The 18,110-nt window shown below is 35.7% G+C and overlaps 1 protein-coding gene across 1 annotated transcript in view; it reads right to left on the bottom strand.

Annotated features, from left to right (window-relative positions):
- igdcc3 (immunoglobulin superfamily, DCC subclass, member 3) overlaps positions 1-18,110 on the bottom strand; it is a 113,810-nt gene that overhangs the window by 4,677 nt on the left and 91,023 nt on the right. Inside the window, exons 7-8 of the mRNA XM_073837527.1 lie at positions 16,146-16,311; positions 1,805-2,052 (exon numbers count right to left, since the gene is read on the bottom strand). Of these exons, the coding sequence (XP_073693628.1) occupies positions 1,805-2,052; positions 16,146-16,311 (414 nt within the window). The remainder of the gene's footprint in view (positions 1-1,804; positions 2,053-16,145; positions 16,312-18,110) is intronic.

Raw genomic sequence — 18,110 nt, 5'->3', positions numbered from 1 at the left:
TGTGCAAGTTTCAGAGATGCTTTTCATTATTAAAATTTAATGAAACTGTAACTTAGGAAATTAATGTAAAATACAGAATTTGGTAAAAAATAAAACTGAATTTGAGAAAAAAAACTTGAAATGTATTTTATAGGGCCTTAAAATTAAATTTTTGTTAAACATTTAATAAATTGCTGTTAAATTGTGTAAGTTTCAGAGATGCTTTTCATTATTAAAATGTAATGAAACTGTAATCCAGAAAATGTATGAAAAAAAACAACAACAGAATTTGGTAAAAAATAAAAATGAATTGAGAATTTTTTTTTCATTTCATAGGGCCTTAAAAATGTAATTTTTGTTAAACATTTATTAAATTGCTGTTAAATTGTGTACATTTCAGAGATGCTTTTCATTATTTAAATTTAATGAAAATTAATGGAAAACAGAATTTGATAAAAAACTGAATTTAAGAAAAAATTTTAAGAAATACATGTATTTCATAGGGCCTTAAAAATGTAATTGTTAAACATTTCATAATTCGCTGTTAAATTGTGCAAGTGTCACAATTTTAATTAATGAGACATGCTTTTGCATTAAGATTCATTAATTTACCATTAAAACAGAGTCTAGAAAGATTAAAATGGAAAAAACAGAAATTGGAAAAAATAAAACTGAAATTTAGAAAATATATAGCAGATTTCATAAGGCCCTAAAAGCATAGGTGTGAGTAAAATTAAGGATTAACTGCAACAATTGCCCAGCTCTTAATGCTGGCAGCTCTTTTAGTCACATTTACGGCTGCAGTAAATGTTACATTATCATTATTTATTCATGCCAGATTGGTGTAAGTGATCATATATTGAACGTTCATATTATGAACGGCTCAGACTCCAAAACATCTCACAGCGCTGTAAGGAAGTGAGACTTCCAGCTGATAAGAGATGCTACAGACATATCTGAAATCTAAATTGCAGTGGCTAATAGTCATACTAACACCACAGCGAGAAAGAAAAAGAAAAAGCGTAGCAGAGGACACTTAAGAGCACTTCAGTATAGGTCTTAGATCAGCTGTTCAGCTGAATCTGCTCCAGCACAGATAAACATCAACATGCAATTTTAAAGCTTCCCAGGAGAGAGGGACTGATATCTGAATACATATCCATTCTCATGCTGCGCTTTCAGAAAAAGGCTTCAGGCTTCTCTCTGAAACCTTTTACCACCAAGTACGTTTAGAGGTTTGATGTTATGTGGACTATAACAGCAATTTGTGTTTTAAAATATCACATAAAAAACAGACAATGCCATTGTAGCTCAGCTTCATCAAGCATGTATACATGTTAATCAGACTACAATTGGCTTTGTGCTCTTGATCTGAAAGACAGAGGTGGTGCGTGACATGCATTCAATTCTTTAAATACTAGATTGCACATTGTGTCATGTATACTCTGGCAGAGAGATTAAGACAGTTGCCTGACTATGCAAAAAACAGCTTTATAACAGCATACATAAATTGTGTCTTTCTGTCATGCCGCATAGATTTAAAATTTCCACCACAAATGACGGCAACAGGAAAAAAGCAGCATTTTGCTATCGACTCTAAATCTCAATGATTTCCATAATGAGAGAGCCTGGAGTGAAGATTGAATAAAATACGTATTTCATAACGTTTGAGGGAATCTACATTTACACTTTAAATAAAGTATTGATTTTCTGAGGAGCGCTTTACATTCAATGCTGCAGAAGAGCTGAGTAAATTAGATTTTGATTTGATTTTGCATGCTTGCGTGTGTATGTATGTGTTTAGGTTCATAAGCAGTTTTCCTACCAGCAGTCTTGCGGATATGCAGCACATATCCAATTATGTCCTGAGTGTTTTGGGTGGGCTCATTCCAGGACACCTGAATGGAGGTTGGAGAAAGGACTTCTGCACGGACGCCTGTGGGCACACCTGGCAGCCCGTCAGCCCACAGCACGGTCAGACGGGCACTGGCCTGTGTGGAGCCAGCACTGTTCTCAGCAATACACTGATATATGGCCTCATCATCCTGGGTTACTCCATAGATGGTCAGAGTACTAGGAGAAGAGAAAAGAGAGAGAGAATTTTAACCTGAGTGGGAAAAATGTAATGTTTAAAATAGGGATGCACATTATGTTCACAGCATATCAGCGGATAAAAAACAAAAAAAAACAAAAACAATATTGGATTTAGTTGTTCATGCTTATTTTCACTATTTTTACATTTAGATCAGGTGTCATCTAACAGTCGCATAAAGTTACCCTTTCAAAACACTAATAGTTTAACCTCGAGTTTGTGTTTGGGTCATTTTGACCCGGAGAGAATTTTCTTTCTCCCAAAAATGTTACTTAATGTTACCGCATTGGACTAAGATATACTGACTTTGTTCACACAGGGTATAACTACTTCCACCGCAAAAATTGTTAATTTTCGAGAAACATTTGTTTATTTTATTCAACCTTGATACACTTGTGGTGCTCTCGGTCAAAATTGACCGGCCTACAAAAAAAGCCTATAAATCTCTTGTTATGCTATATTATCACATTATATTGGTATCAATATTTTTGTGTTTATTTTTGGAACTGACTTTTCATAGGCCACATTAATCAGAGCTTACATACCTCATTTTTGGGTGAAAAAAACATTCTTTGTTGATCATTTTGTCAATATTTAATAATATTTGAAGAAAAATTGGACTGTTTATCAAACCAGCAAGCTCTTATGTGTAACCAAGAAATTTATTTTGAAAAGCTTTTATTTTATATAAAATTTCCAAAAATTGCAAAAAAAAAAAAATCACACTTGTGGTGTTCCAGGTCAAAAATGACTGGCCTACACCAAATAGCTTATAAGTCTCTTGTTATGCAATATTATAACCAAATATTGTTATAAATCTTTTTGTCAGCTTGTTTTCTTTCAATTAGGACTGGTTTTGTGTTTATTTTTGGAACTAATTTTTTTGTAGGCCTCATTAATCTGAGCTTACCTACCTCAGTTTTTGAGTGAAAAAAAAAAACATTATTTGTTGATAATTTTGACAATATTAAATAAAATATGAGAAAAATTGCACTGTTTATCTCACTAGCACGGTCTAATGTTTATCCAATACATTTGTTTTGAAAAGCTCATATTTTGTACAAAGTTAAAAAAAAATTGCCCCCAGAAAAAAAAAAAAAAAAAAAAAAATCACACTTATGGTGTTCCCAGTCAAAAATGACCGGCCTACACCAAATAGCTTATAAATCTCTTGTTATGCAATATTATAACCAAATATTGGTATAAATATTTTTGTCCGCTTGTTTTCTTTCAATTAGGACTGGTTTGTGTTTATTTTTGGAACAAATTTTTTTGGTAGGCCTCATTAATCTGAGTTTACCTACCTCTGTTTTTGAGTGAAAAAAAAAACATTATTTGTTGATAATTTTGTTAATATTAAATAAAATATGAAAAATTGCACTGTTTATCACACTAGCACGCTCTGATGTTTAACCAATACATTTGTTTTGAAAAGATCATATTTTGTACAAAATTTAAAAAAATTGCCCCCAGAAAAAAAAAATCACAATGTTTTGAAATGTTTATATCTTGTAAAAAAAAAAAAAGCAGAAATAGCACAAAATAGTCCTACATAACAGGTCTCACCATGCGCACTTACATAAGTGTCTAACCTTGTTCCCAGTGTAAATGATGTAACTGGCATGAATAAAGCAGAGGCAAAAAACAAACCATATGCACCCACCATCTCTGGGTGCTCATTAACATGAAGCAAACCCAACCATCTGTCAAACTCCTCCCTTCTGAATCCTCCTCTTCACTTTCTATTCTTTCTCACTAGTCCTTATTTTTCCGCTCTCACTCTTTCTGTGTTTTTTTTTTTTAAAACACCTTCTCCTATGTGCTCCCCTTCATTGCTGGGGGATACAGTGATGGTGCAATGGGGGGAGCATTATTAGTGCTGAATATATAATCAGGTGTTTTTTTTACCTCCCTTAATCCCAAAGCCCTGAAAAAAATGAATTTTTACCACTTAAAGGGGCAGGATATGGAAATAAGAGCCCTCAGCCTACTGTGACTCTTTCTTTTTAAGCTCCACCTTCTTTTTTATGATATATTTGCATGCGGTTTGTGTTCTTGGACAAATGGTAGGGGTGTTATAATATTGCTGTGATATTATTCAGAGTGAATGGGAAAATAGAAAGGCGTAGTACACTGAGTATGCATTCATTTATTTTAAAAGCCTGTAGCTTACAAGCAAGGTTTGTTTTTTACATGCTAGCTAGTCCCAGAGATTAAATATGCTTTTTTACATGCTAGCTAGTCTCTTTCTTTATATTCTTTGTGTCTCACCATCAGCCTAAAGCAACCTGCCAACATCTCTCTTACATGTTCACTCCCCTTAACACATACAGACACTACAGCACTATGCAGAATTGAACACTTGCTTTTCTATATTTACTGTACCAACGTGTGCACAGAAGCAGATTTTTTTCCCATCTTGATGGTATGAGATAGGATCACTTTTGTCATCAGGTTACTGAGGTCAGTTTTGCTCAGTGAGGTGCAGCTGGCTCAATTTCTATGCTATATTCAATTGTCTGAATTGGCGATGCCTGGTGGTCAGAATCAGAATGTGGTAAGAGGTCACTTTCGCTCAGTTTGATGGGATGAACCTTCGCACAAACAGTGAAATTCATCACAATCTTTAGAAAACAACTAAAGAGACCTTTTCAACTAGGCTTTTCTGCACTTACAGTTGAGATGAAAAGTTTACATCCCCCTTTCAGAATCTGCTAAATGGTAATTATTTTACCAAAATAAGAGGGATCATACAAAATGCATGTTATTGTTCATTTAGTACTGACCTGAATAAGATATTTCACATAATAGACGCTTACAAGAAAAAAAAAAAAAATAGATAAAAATCAATTCTTATTACGGTGTTCTTACCTGAATTATCCACAGCTGTGTTTCAGCTGTTCTTCAGAAAAAAGTAGTAATTCTTTGGTTTTCCAGCATTTTTGTGTATTTGCACTCGTTCCAAAAATGACTATATGATTTTGCCTAAATATATTGCTTATACAGTATATATAGTACTGACCTGCAAAAAATAAATAAATAAATAAATAAATATATAAATATATATATATATATATATATATATATATATATATATATATATATATATAGGCAAAATAAGAAAAATGCACACATCTTCATTCTGTTCAAAAGTTTTTACCCCCTGGCTCTTAATGCATAATTTTTTCCTTCTGGACCATCAGTGAGTGTTTGAATCTTCTGTAATAGTTGCATATGAGTTCCTCATTTGTCCTCAGTGTGAAAAGATGGATCTCAAAATCATACAGTCATTGTTGGAAAGGGTTTAAATACAATAAGTATTTAAATAAGAATCTGTGGGACCTCATAGATTTTTCAGAAAAACCACAGGCAGTTATATACATCATAAACAACTATTACTTAAAAAAAAAAAAAAAGCTGTGGATCATTGAGGTATTAAGAATCAAGGGTGTGTAAACTTTTGAACGCGGTCATTTTTTATAAATTCAGCTATTATTTTCTTTTGTGGACTATATGTAAACATCTTTAATGTGAAATATCCTATTCAGGTAAGTACTAAATAAACAATAACTTTGTTTTTTATGATCCCTCTTATTTTGGTAAAATTAAGGGGGTGTAAACTTTTGGCCTCAACTGTAACATTTTTGCTCTGTTACTTATGGAAATTTGAAATTGCAGTGCTACGTATTAGCATATTACATTCTCCTTCAGATTAATCCCTTCTGCTTTTATTATCATCCATTGTTTGTTGCTTTGGATAAAGAAAGTCTGCTAAATGAATAAATGTAAATGCTAATTAGGAAGACAGAGAACAATATGTACTCTCCTCTGCCAAACTGCATCACTAAACCACGTCTTTGGGTGCTTCCACATGCACCAACTTGGAAGGCTTGCATATTACGTGTTAATGTATGGAGTGTTTAAACCACCTGTAAAACCTGCTAACAGAGCTCTGATGGAAGAATCTATTGAATCTCGATGTGAATGAACAGGGCTGGCTGGCAGCTTCAGACTGTTTCCACTTGTTCTGTGCTACCTCACACACAAATAGAGCTGCCAATAAAAATCCAGCTGTTTTTGAAATTCCAAACCAGCATGACATGACTTCACAACATACCCACCAACATTGGGCTCTATGGACCAAACTGTCAAGCAAGTTTCATAATGTCATCTCTGCTCTCTGAGGAACTGCGACAAACATTAGTCTCCCTACAAGCAGCACAGTCAGTGTCAGTTAGGCTCACTAAGTCTCAAAACATACTAAACCTTTTTGACTCCAAGACTTCCCATGTTCCAATATCAAAGTCAATCTGAGGGTGAGTTCACACTTGTCATATTTGGTTCAGTGAAACAAACCAACTGGGTTGTGAACGTATCACTATGCCTTTAGGTCCGATATCTTCAGGTTTGCTGTCAAAAATGCCAGTGTGAAAGCTAAGCGGACCAGGACCAAATGTATAATTTACCTTTTTGGTCCGGACCAAATGGACCAAACAAACCCAACTACAAGTGTGAACATACCCTGGGCCAATCAGAGCCTGATCTCATGACGAAAACGTACCTGTGGGAATGTTTTCGCAAGATGCGAAATACGAACGTTTTGTGACATTTTCAATGTGAAATGGCCACTGAGTGGCGCTAAAGTGTTCGTTTTTTTCCCCACAACAGATAAACGTACATATGGTACGCTATATGTGATGTTGGTTTTGTAAGCGTCACCACAGTTCTGACTTGAATTTTCAGTTGAGTGGCACTATAACTCTAATGCTCCATGACATTTTTAAATAATGTATTATCTGCACTACACCTACCCGATACTTCGAACAAAAGCAAATGTGATGTAAAAACGCAATCAGAGGCATGCCGTTTGAGCTTGTTTCGTCCAGCTCTTTCATCATGAGTCACGTTTTTCATGAGATTTGTACCCAATGTTTTTGCATCTTAAGTCCAATTTCATGCAGGCTGAGCTACCAAGCAAGCGTGTTATGTCTGGAAAGCGAAACATTGAGTTGTGGCTAGAAGGGATACAGCTGCAGTCAGAAACTAATAAATAAAATGTTCAGTAGAATATAAAAAAAAAAAAAAAATCAATTAGATTGTGTTTTATTAACATCTACACCTACCCTAAACCTACCCCTTACAATAATGCAAAAACAGTAATTATTGAGTTGTAATTATAACTGTACTTATTGGTACATATTTCGCATCTTGCGAAAAAATTGGCCAATCATTTTAATTTACAAAAGATTACAATTAACAATAAAGATTTATTTTATGTGAGCATTAAATGATGGCAAAGGTCATTTAAATGCAAAAAATAAAGGAAATGACCATGTAGAATTAAATTTCCAATTCTGGCTGACACCAATAAATGTGAAAAACATTATTGTGCATTCCGATTCTGCTTTCTACAAAATTGCTTTATTGTTGTTCAGAATACTGATGTCTGAAGAGGAAAAGCACACAGTATGCTGGGACCATCTGCACCCTCTCTATCTGTCTATAAATTCCAGCCTCTCCTCAGATTGACAGAGAGCATCCTGAAACAGGAGGGCTGCTATTCAAGCACACTGAGAGCATGTTTGCACAGTCGTCACAGAGCAGTGCCTCTTGAATGGGGTGGTCACCCTTATTCACAGTCCTCTAGAGGAGAGAGAGAGAGAGATGGAAAGATGAGAAGGGGGTGGGAAAGGGGAGTGTTAGGTAGGGGAGAGGCATATGAAGCAGGGGTGCTTAGCTGTCTCGCCACTCAGTGAAAGCCTGGTGGAAATGACTGATTGCAGGAGAGGTCAGGGGTCAAGGCCAAAGCCTGCTCCATTTTGCATGGGTTGGAAAAAGGGTAATGACCAAGAAGCGCATAATGGAGTTTAAAAAGAGGGAAAGAAAGGGAAGAAATGAGCGTGCTGTTTTTGTCTGCTCAGCTGCAAAACATGGTGAGCACTGTCCACATAGTAGAGATTGGACAGAAATGTAGATGGACAGAAAATCCCAAAATAGGCCGGATTCAAATCTGCATTCATGAGTATGTGCATCACTGTGTCTCAAAGTTTTATTGCATTTCAGCAATATAAACATGACAGACCAAACTTGAAACCAGGACAAAAAAGCCCCTCAGTGAATGAAGCCCCTCTTTGAAGTACAAAGTACGAGATTACCAATATCAAACAAACTCAGCTATAATACACATTCACACATGCATGTATGCATGGTATGTGAAATGCAGGCATAATATATAACCACCTTCAAAGTCCTTCTAAGAGCTGGCCGGTGTTGTGTGATTTGACTGCGGGTCACTGTGGCATTTTGATTACTGCTGTAATAGTGTTTTATGTTTATGGAGCAGGCAGTGACCCCACCCTCTGCTCCTGCAGCTACTGAACCGCATGACCTCCGCTCTGACTGCAGCACTCTAACACATGTCTGCAAACCTGCACTGATACAGAAAGCACTCTCATGTTTGACAATGATCCACTATTAAATAATGCCATGATATCATGAAATCAGAATCTTGTTAAGATTCAATTAGATGATGAAAACATACTTGTGGACGTGAAATACGTACCAATAAGTACATATCATTGCAGTTTCCAACAGAAATGAACACTAGAGGCAGTAAAACAGCAAGCACTTATAATCGTTTTCATACACCGTTACAGCTCCAAATGTTTCACTTTCTTCACATAAGCTTGCTCGGTAGCTCAGCTGGTACAGAATTGGACTTACGATGCAGAATCCTTGGGTACAAATCACATGAAAAACATGATATTTTTACGTCACATTCGCTTTTGTTCATACTATCGGGTAGGTTTAGGTAAAGCAAAATAAATGAACAATTCACCTAATGAATAATTCAAGTCAGAACTGCGGTGAAACACACAAAACCAACATCACATAAAACGTACCATATGTACGTTCATCTGTTTCGGGAAAAAAATTAACACTCTTTTAGTGCCACTCAGTGAACATTTCACATCAAACATGTCACAAAATGTACATGGTGGTACGTATTTCGTATCTTGCAAAAAAGTCCCCACAGGTATGTTTTCATTTTAGGGATGCACCAATATTTCAACTGAAATATTGTGTTATATGTTATGGCCAATAACAAATAAAGCTGATTATAAGAAAACTAAAGCACACTAAAAACTCAAACACACTCATGCTTGTTTACAAATACTCACATCTTTGCTATTATTATATGTGCACATCAACTGAATCCAACACACTCTTACAAGCAAAGCGCTCTTCAAAAGCTAATGTACAAAAACTACAATTATGTCATTAAGTACTCATCCTCATATTGTTTCAAACCCATAAGACCTTCGTTCATCTTTTGAACACAAATTAAGATATGTTTAATGAAATCCTAGAGCTTTTCGACCCTGCATAGACAGCAATGCAACTGACATGGTAAAGCAGCACAGAAAGGTATAAAAGGACATCACTAAAATAGTCCATGGGACATCAGTGGTTCAACCTTAATTTTATGAAGCTACGAGAATACTTTATCAACAATTTCTACTCTTCCGTGTCAGTCTCAGCCACATATTTAAGAAAGTACCATGACAGATTCATAAAAAGTGCATGAGAAAAGCATTGACTTAAAAAATTAAAACAGCCTGAGCTCTTCTTCCAAATACATGTAAAAGCAGCGTGTGTCTCAGTGGAGGTCCATGAGAGCATGAAAATATGTACAAAAGAGAGCTGAGGGCAAAAGGACGAGCTAATGAGTTTGCAAATGTTAAATGTGTATGTTTACATGTCATTGAGAGCGTATGACACGTTTGGGGAGGTTGCCTGGATTAATGTGTGCACATACAAGTTTGTTAAATGTATAATCGATCCTCCCTCTGAACCTCCTGAAGGTCAGCTTCTCCCTGTCTCTCTCTGAGGAAGCTGGGTTGCCTGTTGGCAGGCGGAGAATCCCCCAGTCCACATAGATAAACAACTACATTACAAAGGTTGCTAAACATGCTTTTAATGTTTCCACCTTCAAAAAACTGTTGCTAGGTATCGGAGATGATGTACACACAAGAGCTGACAATAAAACACCATTAAGGTGAATTGTGTAATTGTTTTCGATACGCTCTCTTATCCCGGTTTAATGTGCAGAGCAACAATCACATAGATTTATTCAGGAGAGGTGTGTTATTGCTGTTCAGATTTATGATATTTCAGGGGTGGATGATGAAACAAGAAGAAGAATCTCATAGAGTGTCATTTAGTGATGAAGCAACATGAACTTAATGTATGCATGCTGCTGTAGCTTATACAGCAGTGCCAGCAACACCAAGATCATGGGTTTGATTCCCAGGGTATAGACAATAACTACAAGGATGATAAATGTAACAATAACTATAACTGTAAAGTTTTAATAATAGTTCAAATACTATGAGAAAAGAGAATTCCACACCAAAACTATAACAATAGCATCACAGAAAAACTCTGTGAGACCCTGGACCACAAAACCAGTCATAAGGGTAAAGTTGTTGAAATTGAGATTTATACAAATACAACTATTTAAAGATCTGGAATCTGAGGGTGCAAAAAAGTCTAAATATTAAGAAAATTGCTTTTAAAATTGTGCAAATTAAGTTCTTAGCAATGCACATTCTTAATCAAACATTATGTTTTAACACATTTACAGTAGGAAATTTACAAAATATCTTCATGGAACATAATCTTCACTTAATATCCTAATGATTTTTGGCATAAAAGAAAAATCAATAACTTTGACCCATACAATGTATTGTTGGCTATTACTACAAATATAGCCGTACTACTTACGACTGGTTTCATGGTTCAGGATCACATATCATTGGAATAAGTGTTTTTTTTTCCTCCAGCTGATGAACGATAAAAACACTAACAGCCATAAATGAAATGAGCATAAATTACAAAATGGCAGTGTACATTTATGTAAACCCAACGTTATATAAATGTCTGTTGGTGTGGATGCTAATATATATTTATTGTTATAGATATATTGTTAGAGGATGGATACCAGAGCCGATACCCGACGGTACCCGACGGGCCGGGCCGGGTTCGGACAGATATTTAGAAAGGATGCTCGGGTTCGGGTCGGGCTCGGTCACATCAGCGCGATAGCGCGCCTGTGTTATAACGGCGCTTTTTGCCCCGTGTGCGCTGATGCTCTCATCTGTTGACATTTCCGAACGCCTTCCTGCAGTTGCTTAATTAAAGGGGGCTTTCCACACAAAAAAGTGCATGTGTCATTAGTATGAGAAAAAATTTAGATTTTAACTGTGTCGGGCTGGGATCGGGCTCGGACATAAATATCTTAATGCCTGTCGGGCTCGGGTCGGGTTCGGTTACTGCTCTGTCGGACGCGGGCCGGGCTCGGACAGAAAAATGCAGCCCAATCCACACTCTATTTAGAATCACTCGCAACCCCTATGCAACCACACATCATCACACAACATCATGGCATGAGCAATGCTCACATAATTATTATTATTACTCATTTATAAAATGGGTTTTGTCATTCAGTTTGGTGATGCAAGAGAAGCATGCAGAAATGACACACTAAAAAGTAAAACAAGATTATACAATTTGTGTGCAATCCTTTAAAAATACACAGAACTGATGTTGTGTCTACACATATTGGCTAGCAATGTATATAAGTCAATAAGAGGAACACACTCACTCTCTGCTCACTGCTCCACTTTATGAGTCAATTAGCTAATGATGCTGCTCAGACTCAGAGATTCCAACTTATCCACTCCTGCACTCTCTCTCTCTCTCTGTCTACCTGCTTCTTTTCACTCCAGTCAGGGCAATGCCTGTCCCAGCCTTCTTGTCTTTCCCAATTGATTTCTTTTAGCAATGAAAAGCATTTCTCTATCTTTGCTGTTATAAATTTTTACCTCGATGGAATTGATTTTCTCTCACGCCGTAAACAAGCTCTTTAACCACAACAAAATCCCGGGCAATAAAACATTTATAGCGACAGACAAGGAATCACGTTTCATTCCCAAAGACATGATCATAACCAAAACAGCAGGGGGGGAAACATAATAGCAAAGATAAACAGAAAGCTGAGTGTCTTTTATAGCAGACACAACACGTCCTAGATCAGAAGAATGCAGGACAATGTGTCCTACTGACCTCGACTGGTGGCGTCCGAACGTGGTTGTCATAACACTGTAGCTGGAAAAGGACAACCAGCAACTTAAAAATGTCCTTCAATGACACAAACAGCGGCTGCCTTCACTAAAGCCCTCTGTAAGGTGACTCCAAATGTAATAAATTACATTGCGCAAATGAGTAACTCTGGAATCGATGAACAGCAATATACAGCTATGTAAACAAAACTAATTTAGCTTACACAATTCCTGATTATACATTAGCTTACCACATTCCGTATACAACATGGAAACAGATCTTGAAAAAAACTGAAGCTGCATTATATCATGCCGTTTTCCAGTGTTGTTAATGTAAACTAAAACTATAATGAATATTGAAATAAAGCTGACATAAAACAGGGTATCTGCAGTTATGAACAAGTGAAATTTAAGACTTTTTAAGACCTTTTTAATACCACCTTTTATGAAATTTAAGACCTAAACCTGTAATGGAAATATACGTTATATTACATGCATATGAGTAATATTTAATTTGTTTAATGTAAAAAGTAAACAATATTTCATGGCTGTCATAAATTATACTTATTACTACAATATACAGTGAACTTTTCACATCAGCAGAGACTATTCCACACAAAATATCCCCATAAAAGTACCACTTAAAGATATCTGGTGATGTAAACAATATTTGCATCAGTGCTCTACTAACTTTTACATCTTAAATCTGCATATTTGATTTACCTTTATAAAGGCCTTTTTTTTTACTTTTGAAATGTATGCATCACCTTTTAAATTATTACAATTTATCAAATTCTATATGGCTGTTAGCAGTCAGATTACATCATTTACACTGCAAAATTAAAAGTGCAATAAAAGATGTTATGAGATTAATGTTTTAAATACATTTATGATTGTACAAATTAGAAATGTTAGGGTGGGGATGCATACTTTTAAACATACTAAACTACCAGCAGGTGGCGGTAAGTCACATAATGAGTGAGTTATTGAGTTATTTCAACTGATTCGAGCCAAAAGCTGAATCATTTAGTAGTAAAACGTTGCTTGGAGAATGTGCTATACTTCTGCTGTCATCCTTGTTTGGAACTATTTTCATTGGTGAAACAGAACAAAACAGTACATATTTTGTCTAAAATGTAAGTAACTACTTGACTAACTATTTTATTAAACTAAAATTAATGTAACATTTGTAATCGTGAGATTATTCAGCAAAAAGCCTTGGTATATTACTGAACTACGTCATGTTATAAATAAACTATTAATTTTCAATTGTTGCCTCAGTGTGTTTCTTTGGAGTTTCTCTATGTGTGCTGTTACGCTCATTTGTTTTAAAGTATGTCACAAATAGACCAGAAATACACTATCCATTATCAATTGCTGTTTACGTCTTATGTATTAAAATAGGAATCTTTCTTGCCTTTCGATGCTTTGCTGGTTATTTTTGTCACTTCAGTTTTAATCAGGCTGTTTGTTCGGTTGGGCAAGAAAAAAAAAAAAACATTTTAAAAGTATCTCGAAGGCTAGCTCGACCTACAGGGGTTGGACAATGAAACTGAAACACTGGCCAATATAGTGTTGGAGGTTTCATGGCTACATTTGCTCAGCCTGGTGGCCAGTCTTTACTAATTGCACCTTCCACCAGTAAGAGCGGAGTGTGAAGGTTGACTATGTGCACCCAATGGTTCAAACATAGTACCCTAAAGGTGGTGCTGTGTATCAGGATGATAATGTACCAATACACACAGCAAGACTGGTGACAGAGTGGTTTGATGAACATGAAAGTGAAGTTGAACATCTCTCATGGCCTGCACAGTCACCAGATCTAAATATTATTGAGCCACGTTGGGCTGTTTTGGAGGAGCAAGTCAGGAAATGTTTTTCTACACCAGCATCATATAGTGACCTGGCCACTGTTCTGCAAGAGGAATGGCTCAAAATCCTTTTGGCTACTGTGCAGGACTTGTATTTGTCATTCCCAAGATGAAATGATGCTGTTTTGGCCACAAAAGGAGGCCCAACACCATACTGATTGTGGTATAAAACTAGGTGTTTCAGTTTCATTGTCTAACCCCTGTATATTATTGAGACCATTATATACAGAAAACAGCTTGCTGAACCTGTATTCCGCTACTGTGATTCTGTCTGAAGACGCAGTAACTACCGCAGGGGGAGAAAAAAAATCTTCAGTCCGTCAGACACTACAGTCATTCCAGTCGCGTCTTGAAAATACACGATCACGCCAGCTGTACTTTTTTCATGCGCGTCTAATCACGCACTTACGGTATGGGTGCTGGGAGCGGTCAAAATGGATTTAAAGACCCTGTTAGAAGGGCGTTTTCTTTATGCTTTACTTGATATTTTCCATCAGGACCTAAATTAAGTATTGAAGACTGAAGATATTTTAGCGGAAATGTGACCAGAACTATTTAAGACCTACCGAAACTAAATTTAAGACTTTTTAAAAGTAATTATTAGATGGAAAACTTATGAAAATGATGGTGACGCATTGGTGACATATTATTTTTTCCAATCAATTGTCGTAATGAGAGGTTATGTCGTTTTAACATCTATTTTCTTTAAATCTACATCTTTTCTCATAATAACGAGATGTTGTCGCTGTAACATCTTTTCTCGCTAAAACGGCATCTTTTCTCAAATTAACGTGATGTTATCTTTTTCATAATAACGAAATGTTATGTTGTTAAAACGTTAAAATGATCTTGTTAAAACGACATCTTTTCTCGTAAGAATGATGTTATGTTGCTAAAATGACAATTATCTCATTAAAACGACATCTTTTCTCATAATAACAATGTTATGTCGTTAAAACAACAAAATCATCTTGTTAAACGACATCTTTTCTCGTAATAACGAGATGTTGTCGTTTTAACACCTTTTCCCGCTAAAACAGCATCTTTTCTAGTAATAACATGATATTTTCTTGTTAAAATGATAATTATCCTGTTAAAATTACATCTTTTTTCATAATAACGCGATGTCGTTAAAACGTCAAAATTATCTTGTTAAAACGACATCTTTTCTTGTAATTATGAGATGTCACGTAGTTACAACAACAAAATTATCTTGCTAAAATTACATCTTTTTTCGTAATAATGAGATGTTGTTAAAACATCAAAATAATTTTGTTAAAATTACATATTTTCTTGTAATAACGAGATGTCGTTAAAACGTCAAAATTATCTTGTTAAAATTACATCTTTTCTCGTAATAATGAGATAATGATAATAAATAATGTTTTCTCATTCAAGCGACATCTTTTCTTGTTAAAACAACATATTTTCTAATAATAATGAATGTTTTCTTGTTAAAATTACAATTACCCTGTTAAAACGACATGTTTTCTTGTTAAAGCAACATTTTTTTCTTGTAATAACAACATATGTCATAAAAACAGTATGTTTTTTCCATAATAGAAGATATATGGTTAAATTATGTGAGTGAGCTAAACGACTGTCACCACAGTCCTGACATAAACGTGGAAAAGATGTTTTTTTCAGAAGAAAAGTTATTATGAGAAAAGATGTAATTTTAATGAGAAAATATGTATATATAAATTTTAACAAGATAATAAACAAGATAATAATGTTGTTTCAATGACATATCTCGTTTTTACGAGAAAAAAAATGTCGTTTTAGTGAGATAATTATATGTCGTTTTAACACGAAAACGTTGTTATTGCGAAAAAATACGTTGTAATGACATCTTGTTATTATGACATAATTGACTGGAAAAGTTAATATGTGTGTGGCAGCAATGCGTCACTGAAAAAAACAGTTAGCAACTGACTGAAATAGATTTGAAGTTGAAGTTGGCCAATACTAAACCTGAAAAAAAAAGTGAAAATAAAAACTTTAAAATATTAAAAATATTAATATAGCAGCATAAATAAAAGTACATAAATAACATAAAATAACACTTTTCCAGCTCACCTGTTGTTGTTCCTGAGTTTGACATGGCCATCGGGCTCCAAGATTTGTCCATTTTTCAGCCAGGTGATCTGTGGAACTGGCTCACCCTGGGCTAGGCAATTGAAGATGGCAGTGGTGCCCACTGGGCGAGCAATAGACTGAGGGGGCTGCACAAACTCTGCTGGGGCTGTAGACACATACAGAGGAAGAGAAAGCGAGAGATAATGAGAACTCCATTATTGGCAACACAAAACAAGAGATTATTAAATAAAAATGCTTGGAATTTCTGAAAACGCAGTTTCTGTTCTAGGTGACTCACTAATGTTCCCATTTTCACCCAGTTCCATTTCCATATGTCACGTATATGCTATTAACGGCAACAGAAGTATTTGAAGAAGAAAACCACAGCGCACACAATACTGAGAAAGAGAAGGGAAATGGCTTTGGCTTTATCACATTTATAATGAATGTATTGTGACAGCAGTGGGTGGTAACAGGAATAAACTTAGAGAAAGCGTCAGATTAACTCGATTAGAGTAGGGCAAAAACAGATTTCACAGAGCCAGAAGAGGAAACTGACAATCCATAAATGACACAGTGTGAAAATTAAAACAGATTAAGTGCTGCAGAACAGATGTGGGGGGCTAGGAAGGGATACTTGGACCGCGCACCTCTTTGAGCCCCCCAGAGCCTTCTGCTGCCCCCAACCTCACCCGATACCCTCCACCTCCTCCTCCTCTTCACTCACCATGTGGCAATACTGCCAACTGACACAGAATGCAGCTAATCCAATAGTCTTTTACTGCCTAATTAGGACACATTTAATCTGTGAAAATTTGAAATTGCTGACTGATTAGCAACCGCTTGCGTATTTGAATCCATTTTAATTACCATCACACCTTTCATATTCGTTCAGGGTGCAATGGCTTTAATTATTAAAGTCCTTTAATCGGCAAGTGTTGATCTTGCTCTCATTCTCTCTCCTTTATTTTCAGTGTTACCAGCTTCTCTCAATAAATAAATGATAAGAGAGGTTCTAACTGCTCTCAGAGGTCCGTCCAGTGCATCTCACGGCCCTGCAAATTAGTGCTCTCTTTTTTCTTCTCTTATCCCTGGGTGCGAGAGAGAGAGTGGGGGAAGGGTTGAGGCAGAGAGTATTGATGTACCACTGTGATATATCATCTGAGACACATCTTCTTTCTTTTCTTATCTTCCCTTTTCTCTCGTTTATTTATCTCATGGGATTTTTTTCTTCTTACTACCAATTTTTTACATTACATTTTTTTTAAAACACCTCTCTTACTCTGTATCCCTCTTTCTCTCTTTAAAGTAAATGAAGTGTATTACAGTGAGCCAAAGGCTGCTACACCATCTGGCTACTAAGATCATATCAATTCTCAGCTACACCTACAGCACTGCTCCTGCTATCACGGTTTACAGCCGCTGAGATTCAGTCACTTCAAAGGCGCTTCCAGTATGATCATTTGGACATTATATGCAGTGTTACTTAGGAGTAATTAATGACAAGCAGCACTGTTCTATGTGTGTTCATATATATTTAGATATATATACAGTCATGTAAAAAAGTTAGGACACCCTACTGAATTCCATGATTTTCTGTATCAGGACCTCATAAAAAATTATCTGGTACTTGGCAGGCCTTAAAATTTGGAAAATAAAACCTCAGATGAACAACATGAAAGGATATTAAGATTATGACAAAGATAACGCTTTCTTTAGCGGATATTCAAACTAATGTTTCATTGTGAATATGAGATTGAGTTGAAGAATGAATGCTGTATCAGATGCAGTTAATCGCACTCGCTCAGTCTATCTCTCTCATAATACTCTACTAAACATAATACACTTTTTGCTTTTAATACAGTAAAACAATAAGCTTTTAATGAAGCAACTCAACGTTCCTTCATTACACACTGTGATTACCTACAGTCGAAATCACAGCCATGTAAAGTTACAGCGGGTGAG

The sequence above is a fragment of the Garra rufa genome, chromosome 3 (assembly GCF_049309525.1).
Source record: "Garra rufa chromosome 3, GarRuf1.0, whole genome shotgun sequence".
Taxonomy (NCBI): domain Eukaryota; kingdom Metazoa; phylum Chordata; class Actinopteri; order Cypriniformes; family Cyprinidae; genus Garra; species Garra rufa.
This window is presented reverse-complemented; position numbering and strand designations above follow the sequence as displayed.